We start from the raw sequence: 16,398 nt of genomic DNA on the forward strand, positions 1-16,398 counted from the left end.
ACAAGTTCAAGAGGTGAAGTGAGTTGAGCGAGTGATTATTTGTGGAATATTAGGTTTTGTGTTAATTCTTCAGGGGTTTGAGAGTGTGAGTTGAGAGAGGGTGTATAAGGGGTATCTGGCTTTGGATACAAGGTTGGGTTTGGTTTAAATCTAAGTGACTTGTACGATTATTTTCTCAAGTTCTCTCATAGTGAAAAAATCCCAATTACGCCCGTGGATGTAGGCAATGCCGAACTATATAAACACTTGTGTCTGTGAGTCTGTTTGCTTTTATCATTTTATATGCTCTTTGTACGCTCTCACTTTGTGTTAACGTGGGTCCCACACGTGATCACTATTCATGTTTACTATTTATATGACACTATTTATATACTGTTGTATTTCTCCAGTTTTGTTTACACACAGGTGGGAAAGGATTTTTGTACTTTTTCAACAACTGGTATCAGAGCCTTGGTTCACGTGAACATGTGTAAAAGCTTGATTGCAGTACGATCTTCATGCCAGAATAACAAAAAATAGAGCAATCAAATTATAATAGAGTAATTATAATTCTAAACTACATCCAGACTAAAGTTGTACCTTTTCCTCAACCTTTGCATTCTCCATAATCATCTTCAAATGTGCAGCCTTCTTGAGATAATGCACATTTATCTGATCCAAAAAATTGTGATACCAAAAACTTTAGATAAAGATTAACTTAAAGCTTTTTCTATTAGTCAAATAACTTACCTTATCTTTCATGTGCATCCAATCGCCTACATCACCACTCGTAGCAGCAAGAGAAGAAGCTATCTAGTATGATCTGTGATCACATGATAATAGAGGAAAAGATCATCAGATTTCAACGTTGTATAATGAATCCTTTTGGCGTAAAAATAAACACTCACACAAAAAGAATGTATGCACCAAGTTCTTCGTTGATAGATGAATCGACTCGTATCTTCCTCTTCTTCTTCATAGAAAGTGAGAGTTTTTCTTTCTGAACTGTGATCGAATTGATCTTCGACACTTGTATCCCCGCAACATCAACTTCAGTAATGTTGGGTCCTCCTCATTTATGAGGGTCAGCCACCGCCCTTGAAAAATGGGTTGGATGGTGATGTGTTGTGTAAAAAAGTCAAGGAAAAAACAAATGAGAAAAAGAAAAAGAAAGAGAAGAGAGTTAAGGGAGATAGGACAAAAAGGGGTGGCCATTAAATGCAAACGGAAAATAGAGAGGAGGGTGCCTTCCACCTACCTGCCCCTTTATCTACACCCGTTTAACGTGCCATATTCATCCTTGTCATTTTTTATAAATAGGGGTAAAGGGTAAGGGTTCTATACACTTGAATAATATATAAGTTCAATAGGTGAAGTGAGTTGAGCAGGTGATTATTTGTGCAGTATTGGATTTTATGTTATCTCTTCAGCGGTTTGAAAGTGTGAGTTGAGAGAGGGTGTACAAGGGGTATCCGACTTTGGATACAGGGTTGGGTTTGGTTTAAATCTAAGTGACTTGTACGATTATTTTCTCAAGTTCTCTCATAGTGAAGAAATCCCAATTACGCACGTGGATGTAGACATTGCCGAACCATGTAAACACTTGTGTCTGTGAGTCTATTTGCTTTTATCATTTTATATGCTCTTTGTATGCTCTCACTTTGTGTTAACGTGGGTCCCACATGTGATCACTATTCATATTTACAATTCATGTGACACTATTCATATACTGCTGTATTTTTTTAGCTTTATTTACACACAGGTGGGAAAGAATTTTCACACTTTTTTCAACAACTGATATCAGAGCCTTGGTTCACATGAACGTGTGTAAAAACTTTATTGTAGTACGATCTCCATGCAGGAATAACAAAACAGAGCAATCAAATTATAATAGAGTAATTGTAATTCTAAACTATATCCAGACTAAAGTTGTACATTTTCCTCAATCTTCGTATTCTCCATAATCATCTTCAAATGTGCAGTCTTTTTGAGGTAAGGCACCTTTATCTGATCCAAAAAATTACGATACCAAAAACTTTAGGTAAAGATTAGCTTAAAGCTTTTTCTATTAGTCAAATAACCTTCCTTATCTTTCATGCGCATCCAATCGCCTATATCACCACTCGCAGCAGCAGGAGAAGAAGCTATGTAATATGATCTGTGATCACATGATAATAAAGGAAAAGATCATCAGATTTCAGCGTTGTACAATGAATTCTTTTGGCGTAAAAATAAACACTCACACAAAAAGAATGTATGCACCAAGTTCTTCGTTGATAGGTGAATCGACTCATATCTTCCTCTTCTTCTTCATCGAAAGTAGAAATTTTTCTTTTTGAACTGTGACCAAATCGATCTTCGACACTTGTATCCCCGCAGCATAAGCTTCAGTAATATTGGATCCTCCTCATTTATGAGGGTCAGCCACCACCCTTGACAAATGGGTTGGGTGGTGGTGTGTTGGGTAAAAAAATCAAGGAAAAAATAAATGAGAAAAAGAAAAAGAAAGAGAAGAGAGTTAAGAGAGATAGGACAAAAGGAGGTGGTCATTAAATGCAAGAAGGAAAATGGAGAGGGGGGTGCATTCCACCTACCTGCCCCTTTATCTACACCCGTTCAACGTGCCATATTCATCCTTGTCATTTCCTATAAATAGGGGTAAAGGGTAAGGGTTCTATACACTTGAATAATATACAAGTTCAAGAGGTGAAGTGAGTTGAGCGGGTGATTATTTGTGGAGTATTGGGTTTTATGTTACCTCTTTAGGGGTTTGAGAGTGTGAGTTGAGAGAGGGTGTACAAGGGGTATCCGGCTTTGGATACAGGATTGGATTTGGTTTAAATCTAAGTGACTTGTACGCTTATTTTCTCAAGTTCTCTCATAGTGAAAAAATCTCAATTACGCCAGTGGATGTAGGCATTGTCGAACCACGTAAACACTTGTGTCTGTGAGTCTATTTGTTTTTATCATATTATATACTCTTTGTACGCTCTCACTTTGTGTTAACGTGGGTCCCACACGTGATTACTATTCACATTTACTATTTACACAAAACTATTCATGTGTTACTATTCATAGTTACTATTCATGTATTGCTGTATTTCTTCAGTTTTCTTTACACACAAGTGGGAGAGGATTTTTGCACTTTTTCCAACAACTGGTATCAGAACTTGGTTCACGTGAACGTGTGTAAAAACTTGATTGCAATACGATCTCCATGCCAGAATAACAAAAAACAGAGCAATTAAATTATAATAGAGTAATTGTAATTCTAAACTACATCCAGACTAAAGTTGTACCTTTTTCTCAACCTTCGCATTCTTCATAATCATCTTCAAATGTGCAACCTTCTTGAGGTAAAGCACCTTTATCTGATTTAAAAAATTACGATACAAAAAATCTTAGATAAAGATTAGCTTAAAGCTTTTTCTATTAGTCAAATAACCTACCTTATCTTTCATGCACATCCAATCGCCTACATCACCACCCGCAGCAGCAGGAGAAGAAGCTATGTAGTATGATCTGTGATCACATGATAATAGAGAAAAAGATCATCAGATTTCAGCGTTGTACAATGAATCCTTTTAGCGTAAAAATAAACACTCACACAAAAAGAATGTATGCACCAAGTTCTTCATTGATAGGTGAATCGACTAGTATCTTCCTCTTCTTCTTCATCGAAAGCAAGAATTTTTCTTTCTGAACTGTGACCGAATCAATGTTCGGCACTTGTATCCCCGCAGCATCAGTTTCAGTAATGTTGGGTCCTCCTCATTTATGAGGGCCAGCCACCGCCCTTGATAAATGGGTTGGGTGGTGGTGTGTTGTGTAAAAAAGTCAAGGAAAAAACAAATGAGAAAAAGAAAAAGAAAGAGAAGACAGTTAAAAGAGATAGGATAAAAGGGGGTGGCCATTAAATGCAAGAAGGAAAATGGAGAGGAGGGGGTGCCTTTCACCTACCTGCCCCTTTATCTACACCCGTTCAACGTGCCATATTCATCCTTGCCATTTCCTATAAATAGGGGTAAAGGGTAAGGGTTCTATACACTTGAATAATATACAAGTTCAAGAGGTGAAGTGAGTTGAGTAGGTGATTATTTGTAGAGTATTGGATTTTGTGTTATCTCTTCAGGGGTTTGAGAGTGTGAGTTGATAGAGGGTGTACAAGGGGTATCCGGCTTTGGATACATGGTTGGGTTTGGTTTAAATCTAAGTGACTTGTACGATTATTTTCTCAAGTTCTCTCATAGTGAAGAAATCCCAATTACGCCCGTGAATGTAGGCATTGCCGAACCACGTAAACACTTGTGTTTGTGAGTCTGTTTACTTTTATCATTTTATATGTTTTTTGTACGCTCTCACTTTGTATTAACATGGGCCCCACACTTGGTCACTATTCATATTTACTATTTACATGGCACTATTCATATTACACTATTCACATTTACTATTCATATACTGTTGTATTTCTCCAATTTTGTTTACACACAGGTGAGAAAGGATTTTTGCACTCTTTCCAATAACTGGTATCAGAGCCTTGGTTCACGTGAACGTGTGTAAAAGCTTGATTATAGTACGATCTCTATGCCGAAATAACAAAAAACAGAGCAATCAAATTATAATAGAGTAATTGTAATTCTAAACTACATCCAGACTAAAGTTGTACCTTTCCTCCAACCTTTGCATTCTCCATAATCATCTTCAAATGTGCAGCCTTCTTGAGGTAATGACCTTTATCTGATTCAAAAAATTATGATATAAAAAACTTTAAATAAAGATTAGCTTAAAGCTTTTTATATTAGTCAAATAACCTACCTTATCTTTCATGCGCATCCAATCGCTTACATCACCACTCGCAGCAGCAGGAGAAGAAGTTATGTAGTATGATCTGTGATCACTTGATAATAGAAGAAAAGATCATCAGATTTCAGCATTGTACAATGAATCCTGTTAGCATAAAAATAAACACTCACACAAAAAGAATGTATGCACCAAGTTCTTTGTTGACATCATAATTTACATATTCAACCTCTATTAGAGTAATAATTATCTTAGTAATATTTCTTTGTAGGAAAATATTATCTTGTTGATGCTGGGTTCCCACTCTTGTGCCATTTCATTATCCCTTTTTGAGGTGTACACTACCATCTTAATGAAATTCGGGGTAGAACACCTCAAACCGAGATCGAGTTATTCAATCATAGGCATTCATCCTTACAAAATGAGATTGAACGTGTATTTGGAGTTTTGAAGAGGCGATTTAATATCCTAACCAATGTACCTATGCACCCATTCCAGATGCAGGTTGACATAGTTATGGCATGTTGTTGTGTCCATAATCACATCAGAACTGTAATGCCAAATGATTACCTTTTAGAAATTGTTGATAATGAACTGCGACAACAACCTGTGAATCTCAAACCTGAGCCTGATGCCCACATAATGCAATACCTTAGTAGAGTGACAGAAGCAAGAGAAGGAGCTAGAATTAGGACTGCAATTATGAGGCAAATGTGGGTTGACTATCGGACGGAGGCGACATAATATCCATTAGAGCTGGCATTGGTTGTACTTTTTTTTCTGGGGGGGGGGGTCTTGTAATAGCTGTGAAGTTGGATTATGTTCTTGAATATCTTCATCTTTTTTTTTGTGCTTTGCTTGTAATAGCTATGAAGTTGGATTCTGTTCTTAACTGAGATTTGAAATGGAATTAGGGAATGAATATCTTTGTGACAAATCACCAAAGTTGTGTTTCTATTTTTTGTTATTCACTACATTACTTGCATGATTTGTGTTATCTCATTCTTTTTTTGTTATCCAATTTTATATTAATAGCTTTGGAATGAGAACAGAGACTTCAGCTAGTAAGAGTACAGTTGTTGCACCTACTGATGGCATTGGTCATGTAAGAGTCACAGTCCTTGTGGGGAAGCAAGTAGCAACCCAAGGTGGTGAAACCTTGGTTTGGGACTGGTGGTGAAGCCTTTCCCACACGTCATAGATGGTGAAGACTATGATCATAACCCCTTCTTTTCCTCTTTCTTTCATCATTGTTCAATAGGTATTCCAGCGGCTATCTCTAACTCTTATTAGGTGATTTTAGAACTTTGTGTGCTTATTTAATCTTTTATTCTTTCTCTTCAAGTTCTTTCTATCCACTATATGTTTTAGTGTTGTTTCATGTCTGCGATAGGGTTATTTGACAACATATAAGTCTGAAGCCTAGACTCTGTTTTTAGAGTATCTAAACATCAGATGGGGCTGAGTTTTGACTATGTTATTATTCCCTCCCCCTTCTACTCCATTCAACCCAAACTTGAGCATCATCACAGTGGTGGATTGAGAGTTATTCAAGTTCTCCTTACATGCTATTTTCTGTTTTTTCTTAGTTTCTATTTTTTGTCTCTACTTCTGCTAAATTAAGGGTGCACAAGTCATACTAACTTTTAATTTGTAGTGTTTTTCTGCTAAACAAAGGGTTCAGTTTGTATACTTGAGAAATGTGATCTGCCAAATGCTTGTTGTTGGCTGATCAGCAAGAAGGATAAACAAACAACCATTTTAATCACGTTCAATACCTCCATGCTTGAAACTCTTGCCTAACTCTTATTTCTTTTCAATAAGTCCTACTTATATTTCCTTTTATTGGTCTCAACTGATTCTATTGATTGATTGCTATTTATTTATTTATTGGGGGGGGGGGGGGTTGTACTCTGTTATTTTGGGGAAAAGGTTCCCTTGCAGCATACTTGGATTTGCTTGATGAAATTTAGGGTGTTGGTACTTATTAATGGTGGATAAATTTTCAAATTGAACTCTCTTTGATCTGTATCTGCCCAATGCCTTAATTTTCCACTCCATGACATTAGTAATATTCTCCTTCTTTGCTCCAACCATTAAATATAATGTTGATTTGTCCATCGTAGGTTGGCATTTTTTATCGCGGAGATTTGCTTGCTTGTGGGTTTTGTGAGGAATGCCTACCATACCAGATACATGACGGTTTTTGGGGACCAACCTCCTTCTTGTGAGATCTTGAGGAAAGGAGTCTTTGGAGCAGGGACTGCCTTCATTGTGTTCACTGGCATACTCAATGAACTTTTTTATGACTCTAAGGCTAAGGATGGATTCAGATCTGACTTTGGCAAAGACATTGGTGTGGGGTTGGGAACCTACAGCTGAATTAGCAAAAGATACAACATTGTTAGCTACATAAGATACAACATGGTTAGCTAAGTATGGAACTGTTTGCACTTTGGATTTATAATGTTTGGCTCATTTGTTGAGTTTCATTGGTGTTTCCTGTGGAACTTAATTTTGATCTTTGGATATGGTATTTGATCCTAGTTTCTATTCGTATATATATTCTTTTCTTGTAACCCTATCCTTGCCCTTGTATACAGTGCTCACATCGTAGTTGGAAAACTTCAATTAGGAATTTGACATTGCAATCTGACCATCCAAATTGTTAAAATTTAGAGGCTCTCTAATTGCCCATGCACATTTGTATGTAAATGTTATGGGTCTCAATGGGGTGGATATGATATGTTTTCAAATAGTATTCAAATTCATTGAAATTTTGTTATATATTACAAAAGTTTGAAATGACCGGTGTACCCCTGGTCCTTTCTGCCTTTCCAGGGGGTGCATCGGCCATTTTGCACAACAATGCCTAAGCGCAGGTACACACTGCGTTGTAGCACCGGTTTGCGTTTTTTTTCATAAATGATTAAAAAAGAACCTTAATAAGTTAAAATTAGTAAAGTGGGTTGAATTATAAATTTTAAAAAAATTTACATTAATTTTACATCAATTTCACAAACAACCAAACGACTTAGCAAAATTAATTTCACTTTCTTCATTTGCAACCAAACGATTTAAAAGGGCAAAAAAAATTCCCTTCACTTCCCTTTTTTTCCCTTTTCCATTCCCCTTGCAACCAAATACGCCCTAAGGTGGAGGTACGTGAAAATTTCCCAAAAAAAGAATGTGAGAGGTTGTTTGGGCAATAAGTATTTTTCTGGACTCAGGTCGATGACGATTTATTCTAGGGTTCGTTCAATACTTGAAGATCATAGATACCGCTCAACAGACTCGTCAGCTACTCTCTAAGCTATTTCAATCCCATCCTAGGGTTTCATCCGAAAGTTACGGACTTACGTTCCTCCCTGCTCAATTCCTGTTCCTTCGGCTCTCGTTCTCCAGGTAAACCTAACCCACCATTATTTCGGTTTGCTTAATGAATGCTAATGGTACGCAGGAGGTTATTCTTTACTCCATTCTGCATCTTTGTTGTTCTTCTTCTTTGTTTTTCTTCTCCTCATATTTTTCCCATTCTGTTCTCTTTCTAGAGCGCTATAAGAGAGCTTTGTCCGTAGTTTCCCCTTTCCGGTTATGATTAGGGTTTTTAAATTAATCATGCTCTCTTTGTTCTTGTTTAGTTGTTCCATACTAGTTTGATTGTCCTATGTTTTTTGTAGTCAATTTGTGTGCTTTGTTGGCTTCGATTACATTTTTCTTCATCCAAGTTTTATTTGTTCTTCTCTTTTGTTTTTTAACTATAGTTCGATTATTAGCTGTTCCTTATTATTGTGGTGTGGACGTTGTACGGATTATCTCGTCGGAGCTAAAGAGTCTTGGGGCATGCAGCTAGAAAATTTAGCCTTTGCTTAGGCGCGGAACAACTGATACGTGGGGAGTTCTGATCTACTTAACTAAGCAAGTGATGGGGGGAATTTTTAGGTCGTTTCTTTGTGGCCTCGCAGGTCTGCTGAAACCTTATGGTAGTTATTTATTTTTTGGTGAGGCCCCAAGTACCAGCAGGATTATGGTTTTCCAGCAATCTCTCATGAAGTTACTTTTTCTTAAAGTAAGCTATGATCTTCACAAGTTCTGATTTCATCGCCATTGGTGAACTCTTTGCATTTCTTAATGCCTCCTTTTCACCAGTTCCAGCATAACTGCACAAAGAACATGGAGAATGAGTTCCTCCTTTCTTCTCTTTCAAAGGGGAAAAGATTGTTTGATGTTTGATCACTGGGAGATAAATTACACTGACCTCTTGGGAAATAGTTGTTCTGTACTAGTACATTGAGGATGTCGTCAGAATATATCTAATTAGTTCCAGCACAACTGTACGAAGACATGGAGAATGAGTTCCTCCTCCCTTTCTTCTCTCTCAAAGGAGAAAAGATTTGTTGGTGTTTGATCACTGGGAGATAAATTTCACTGACCTCTTGGGAAATAGTTGTTTTATACTATTGAATTGAGGATGTTGTCAGAATATATCTAATTACCTTGCAATGGATTTTGGTGTTGGGGTGAGTGCTTTGGCTTCTTGGCACATATTTGCATGTCAAAGGGATAATAGTGCTTGAATCTTTTGCTTCTCTGGAAGTAGCACTCAATGTTACTTCCATTGTGGGAGATGCTTGCTGTTATGGCCTTGCATGCTTCCTGCTCGATTATCAACTCAGTAGCTTGTTGGAATGGGAGGGGTTTGGTTTCTGTGCTTTCCAAATTTGGGAGGTGAACTTTAAATTTAGTCCATTCTACCATTAAAAAAAGGGTTTCACTCTTATTTATGAAATTTAAAAACTAGAGTGAGCAACATTGATCTCAAAGTTGATCTATGACTCTTGAGCTAAAAGCAAAACTACCCACAAGCATCATAATAATTAAAGAACTATGCTTGATGCAGATAAGTCACCTAAAGGACTTATTTTATTGCAAATACTTTGGGTTGGGTTATGTAGGTTTTGGGCTTTTGATCCCATGGGTATACTAAGCCTAATCCCGTATGCCCTCCTTGTACCCACATTTTAGGCCCATTAAAGTGGCCCATTACAAAGAAAACACATAGAATCAAAGGCCCAATGTGTACATAACCCCACCAAAGGCTTATTTCCAATAAAATAAGCCCATTATGTGACTTATCTGCATCAGTGGGTGGCCACACTTATCGCACTTCAACTGTAATCGGGGGTCCCTAATCCCTTCATGAATGTGTGTACCCCTTGGAATTCAGCTGTTTCGTTAATATGATGCTTAATCCTATTTATATATATTTCTGATAAGTAACAAAGAGAATTATTTTTGTTGTACTCTATTGGTAATTCCATATTCTTACTAAATGCTTTGGATATCATATTGCTTTCTTGTTTTGTTTTCATTTCATGTATTCCTGCTACTCTTCAAGCAATTTTTGAAATATATTGGAAGAAAGAAAAATTGTGTACTAAATTTGGCTGATGTATATACTGGTGGCACTGGAATGCGGAAAAGAATATTAACAGTTTACAAATTATATTGATTCGAGCACGGATGTTGATAACCCCCATTCCTAGTCGCTTTGAGCCCACTCAAGTGTTAAACAACTCAAATAAAATCTTCTGTGAATTAGAAATAAAGAATGGGGGTAAATTTGGAAATAAATATGTAAGGCTTTAAAAAGAAGCAACTCACGATTAGGTTGTCCTCAACCTTTGAATGGAGTTGCAGGCTGTAGAACCAGCAAGGATTTCAAGTGGAAGAACTCCTTCACACCAAGTCCGTTTGAGTTGAGATTTTAGGGTTTGAATTCCAACTCATAACTCTCTTGAAAACCACCAAAATGACCAACCCAACAACAAGCGAAGAAGATATTTCTGTAGTCTGAATCTGTTCCTGACGATAACACAAGAATCAAGCCTGAGATTGAACTCGATTTCTCACAACCCACACAGGTAATGGACTCCAAATTCCTTAGATTGGCTCGTCTCTAAGAATGAAAGGGATTAACATAAAGTGCTGGTGGCGGTCCAATGGGCTGAAATTGATCTTTGGGTAGTTATATTATAGGTTGGACCTTTTATTTTTTTAGGTTTGACCATTTAATTTTTTAGTTTTCATTGTAATGAACCTAATTTATAACAACTTACAGGGGATAAAGTTAGTATATGGGATTAGAGTTAAGAATTTTGGTTAGATTAATATACTTATTAGTTAAGAGTTTTGTTTTGAGAGTATTTACTTTATTGAGTGTGTTAGAGTGATTAGGAGTCTTTAAGTCATTTTAGGAATTTTATAGGGTCTTTATACATGTAGTACACCTCCCATCAATTTGAGATGATTTGGGTAAAGAATATGAATTTTTTTAAGTGTTACAGTGCGGTTGAGCAGTGCATACAGGATTGGTATCCAAATCTGATTTCTTCTCTTCTTTTGTCGTTTCTTCCACACTTTTTCTGTCCTTCCAACAAGATCGGTCTGATTTCTACCCTTAATAATGCAGTTACTTCCTTTATATCAGATCTGATCACGGATTTGATCATCGATCCTGCTTACATCTGAGATCCATTGATGCAGGAGAATCTTGGACCGGGGAAACCTAACTAGTGCACTACCTTGTACCGTCCCAAAACCTAGTTGCATATCCTGATGGAGATGAACCGGATCCAGATATGGTTTTATTCTGGTAGATATTTAGGATTTTATTATTTAATTTATTGGGATAATTGTGTAAGGAGATCTTTTAAATTGGGTAGGATTCATAGGATAAGTTTTAGTATGTTTTAAATTGTCTTTTTTTGTTAAGAGTCCTAGAGTAGTTGTTTTCTTTTTAAAGTCCTTTATTTTCTTATTTATATGGTTGCAACCAACATATTGAATAGATTATTGAAGAATGAATTGAAGCCTAAGGCTGTGTACGTGTGCACTCCTTCCCCCCCCCCCCCCTTTTTCTTTCTTCTTCTCACGGTTTCTTCTCTTTCCCCCCTGCAATTCTGATTTTTTTCTAGCTTTTCGTTTCTCCTTTCTGGTCCCCCATTATCTGATATCAGAGCCCAAACCTGGGTGAATCTCTCTTTCTCAGATTCTATCCCTCTCAGTCTCTCTTTTTCCTATTTTGTTCTTCCTCCTTTTTCTTTCCTAATTTCTTTTCTCTGCTGTTGTGACTGAACAACACCAGCAGCAACCCCCACCTTTCCTTTGATTCCCGTAAAACCACCATAACAGTCCTGTTTCTTTGCCATCACCAGCAGAACCAAAAAAAAAAAAAAAAAAAAACCCCTCCCCTCCATTACACTCCTTCACCCTCTGACCCCAACAGCAGCAGTTCCATTCCAAAAAAAAATAAAAATGACACTGTTGAAAAACAGAGAAGTCGAATTTTAAAAAAAAATCCCTGCAGCCCTCAATCATCCCAACCCCTGCCGACTCACAGTAATCCTTTTCCCTTCGTTTGCCCCGCTGTGACCGTAATCCATTCAATCCCCACCAGAAGTCTCCTCTTCGATTCCCCAGCGCTAATGCTTCCCCACTACTCTCCCTTTTCTCTCTTTTAATCTGCAACTTCGATCAGCACCCTCTCTCTCGCCCAGGATTCCTAAAAAAAAAAAGTGAAGAAGCGAAGAGAGAAAGAAGGGTTTCAGAGAGAATACCTGGTTTCAGGGTTCCGTAGCAGAATAATCCAGCGTAATATATCGCGTGGAAGGAATCCTCGTCAAAGATGGTTACCCCTTTCGCGCTGTTCCTCTAGTTCTGAGGCAGGAGACTCCTCGTCGAAGTCGTCTGCCCCTCTTCCACGATAAGTTCTTTTGTTAAAAAAGTCCTCCTCCATATCATCCCGCCCTTAAGTGTTGCCTATTTGTTTTCTTTAGTTTTCAGAATTGCGCCCACCCTTTATACTTTTCACTTTCCAAACCTTATATTTGTTTTTTTGTATTTTATCCTAATTCCCATAGTGCCTCCTACTCCAGCTTTATGTTCCATTAAACTCTTAATTTTTGTGCTTCCAAGTTTACCCCTCCCCAGTCCCCACCCATCATTGCACCACACTTCTTTTCTTCTCTTTCAATTCACTACCCCGATGAGTCCTGAAGAGTGGACCAGAATACTTCAACAAAATGACAAAGCTATAAGAGTCCTTCAAGCAAACCATGAATGGTTGAAGGCTGAGTTAAAGTTCCCACAACATGACGAAGCCATAAGAGCCCTTGAAGCAAACCATGAATTGTTGAAGGCTAAGTTAAAGCTCCATGATCAAATTTCGACCCAGACAATTGAAGATCACAATGAAATCATACGGTCCGATCTAAGAATTGAAGTTCCATGATTAGATTTCAATCCAGGCAATGCTGTTGGCCGATGAATATCAAGAATTCGTGAAGGATCAGATTTTAATCCAAGCAATGCCATTGGCCGATTAACATCAAGAAATCGTGACGGTTGAACGCTTAGTTGATCCATTTGAATATTTGCTTTCTCATGGTTACTTCAATCAAGATTTTTGGCTCATAGATTTTATACAAGTTGGATGTGGACTGATAGTTGACGTCGATCGCACGATTTTGATTTTCTTGTTCTACAAAACTCATGGATGAGTTTTTCTAAACTCTGGGCGAATTGATGCAGGAAACTCTTGGACCGGGGTGACCCAACTGGTGCACTACCTTGGACCGACACAAAACCTTGTTGCGTATCTAGAATTCTAGATGGAGATGAACCGGATCCAAATGTGGTTGGATTCATAGGATGAGTTTTAGTAAGTTTTAAATTGTCTTTTTTTTTTGTTAAGAGTCCTTGAGTAGTTGTTTCCTTTTTAAAGTCTTTTATTTTCTTATTTATATGGTTGTAACCACAACATATTGGACAGATTATTGAAGAATGAATTGAAGGCTAGCAAACAACCGCTAGCTCGGTTGGTTGGAGGCATTGCAAGTTGAGTGCATGCCCCTCAGGAGGTCAAGGGATCGACTCTCCTGGATTGCATATTGTGCCAAAAAGGCACTCCCCCCCCCCCCCCACTAAGTTGTAGATTGTGGGCTTGTCTTAGCCTTCCCCCTTAGCTTGTAGTTGGCCTGCGGGCCCTTGAGTAGGATAGACCCGGAAAAAAAAAAAAAATGAAGCCTAAGGCTATGTGCGTGTGCACTCCTTCCCCCCCTGCAGCAATTCTGATTTCTTTCTAGCTTTTCCTTTCTCCTTTTCGGTCCCCCATTATCCATAGTTTGGATTTTCAAATTGTATTAATTAGTATCAGAGCCGAACTTGGCCATGGATACCAATGTTTACAAGGTCAGAGTTGATTTGGCCAACAGAGAAACTCTTATTTTACTCATAGATGATGGGCAAAGTGATAATTTCGTCATGCAGCAAGTGGTGGAGATGTTATCAAAGATCAATGAGATCATCATTGAATTTGAACTGTTTTTTTTTGAATTTTCAATTTCTCAATATTGTGATGGTGCCTATTCTTAGATTTTGGAATCCTCCAAATTCTTCATTGAAGTTGATTGATAATGGTTGGAAGCATGAAGTGGTGTTGTTGATCGCGACATAAGTAGGGGAGAAGCCAAAAGAGGCAGCATTAGCAATCTAACCACAAGAAGAACTGGAAGTAATGGTGAAGGTAGGGGAGAAGATTATGGTTTATTACGTGGATACAACACTACCTGTTCGATTTCCTTGTGAAGAGCATGAGGTTGTGCACATCGAGTTCGTGATTCCTCCACAGTTCTTCGAAGAGAAATCTCCACAAATTGAAAACCACATTCCTAAATTGTGTTACCGGAGTAATGCAAAAGTCAACCTCGAACCAGGGAAACCAGCAGGAGATCGATTGCAGCAGGATCAATACAATAAAAAGAAAAAAGAATAAATAAATATATATATATATATATGCTATTTTCTGTTTACATATGAAGGAGAAAATAAAAGGATAAGAAATAGAAGAAGAAAGGGATATAGATGATGCAATATCACTTGGCTGGTTGGACAAGCATGTTAGGATCTGGAGACCCAAACCTAAACAGAACTGGTCCAAGGTTTTTTGGTCCAACAAGGTTTGGAATTAATTAGTAATTAGTTATTTATTTTATTTCTTGTTATTGTTTGGGTCAGCTACATAAGATTTTATTTCAGTTTTAGTAGGCTACTAGAATTTAGTTTTCTTATTCATTTGAGTTTCCAAGTTAGAGTTAGTTTCCTTTCTTGTTGGGTTTCTTTTATTTAAATAGATGTAACCGTGCTATAAGAACTCTGATTTAATTAATGAGATTTTATTAGTGAAGCTCTGTGTGAGTGTGTGAACGTGAGTTCCCTCTTCCCCCTCCTTCTAATTCTTCTTTTGTTCTCTATGTGAAGCCCACCTAATAAAAGAGGGGGGGGGTTTAGGATCAGCTATCTCAGCCCATCATTCATCCTCTCATCCAGGGCTTCTCACCCATGATGTCTCACCGTTGCCGAATCTCACAGCTTCATCAGTAGCTCTTTTTCTTCAATCTGTATCTCTTTTCTGTTCAGCCACATACATGTATCTGTAATAAAACAATCCAATCCTAATCTAAGTAAGAAATTAATTAATAAAACCTATAAACTAGAAACTAGACTCTAACTAGGATTCCTAACAGAACTAGGATCCCAATTAGGATTACAACTCAAATAGGAAACTAAATAAGTGTCTAATAATAAAAATAACACCAAAAATAACTCCTCTAAGCCTGTAGTCCATATCAGCCCCAAATCACTGTTCACGTGAACAGTAACTTTTTTAAAAATATGCTTCGATCTACTGCACAGAGTTCTATTATGGGCTGAAGCAAGATGTACATCATACAAAGCTCATTCCTCAACATAAAAATAGAAACTAATTTTTAGAAACATGAAAATAGAAACTAAATATAATCTTCTCAAGTGCAGCCAATCCTTTCCTGGTCAAAACTGGAGTCTCATGTGGTCCCCACATAGAAACTATCTGCTGGCAGCTGTGTTGAAGAAAGACCAAGTGATATTAACTAAAATACCCCCACGATTCTCCTAAGAATATTCTCACCAAACCAAAATAAGGGGCTGTGACATGGTTCATGTGAGTAGTAATGTGAACAGTGTTTTGGTCTCTTTTTCTTCATGTTTTGTCCTACATCAAACTATGTAGTACAGAGATGGTCAATCACTAAAATAAAACCAGCATTTTAAGCTTGTGCACTATGATCATTGTTTGTCATTATTTTGTTTAGGTAAAAAAAGGTTTTCGTTTTTTAAAGTCTTGAAAAAGCAGGGGTAAGGCTGCGTACATTATGATCCTCCCCATACCCCGCAGTGGCGGGAGCCTTGTGCATTGGTTACGCCCTTTAGGTGGCATTGAAGTTTGAAAGTCGTGAATATGAACTTTGAAAAAAATATTTGTAAAAACTACCAAGAAAAAAATATTTGTAACAACTAACAAGTGTTCCATTACAGCTTTACCATGCGAAGGTATAGTCCAGCGTATCATAGTCCTCCAAGGAGAGGATATGGGGGTCGAGGAAGGAGTCCCCCACGAAGGAGATATGGTGGGTATGGTGGACGCAGAGAGCAGAATAATGGAAGTCTTTTGGTTCGAAATGTTCCTCTCAATTGCGGGTAACTTTCCCTTGAAGTGATTGGTAGCTCTGTCTGTTTTCC

At 37.6% G+C, this 16,398-nt stretch overlaps 1 protein-coding gene across 5 annotated transcripts in view; it reads left to right on the top strand.

Moving 5' to 3' along the window:
- Positions 1–16,398, top strand: part of LOC122650197 (serine/arginine-rich SC35-like splicing factor SCL30) — a 70,744-nt gene that overhangs the window by 47,096 nt on the left and 7,250 nt on the right. For 3 of the 5 annotated variants that reach the window (XM_043843527.1, XM_043843526.1, XM_043843528.1), the window contains exons 1-2: positions 8,945–9,021; positions 16,195–16,356. In XM_043843527.1, coding sequence (XP_043699462.1) covers positions 8,960–9,021; positions 16,195–16,356 — 224 coding nt within the window. In that variant the 5' untranslated portion in view covers positions 8,945–8,959. Of the gene's footprint in view, positions 1–8,349; positions 8,369–8,944; positions 9,022–16,191; positions 16,357–16,398 lie in introns of those variants that run through there. The other 2 variants (XM_043843530.1, XM_043843529.1) reach the window with 2 other exon arrangements.

This window comes from Telopea speciosissima, chromosome 2, assembly GCF_018873765.1.
Source record: "Telopea speciosissima isolate NSW1024214 ecotype Mountain lineage chromosome 2, Tspe_v1, whole genome shotgun sequence".
NCBI lineage: Eukaryota > Viridiplantae > Streptophyta > Magnoliopsida > Proteales > Proteaceae > Telopea > Telopea speciosissima.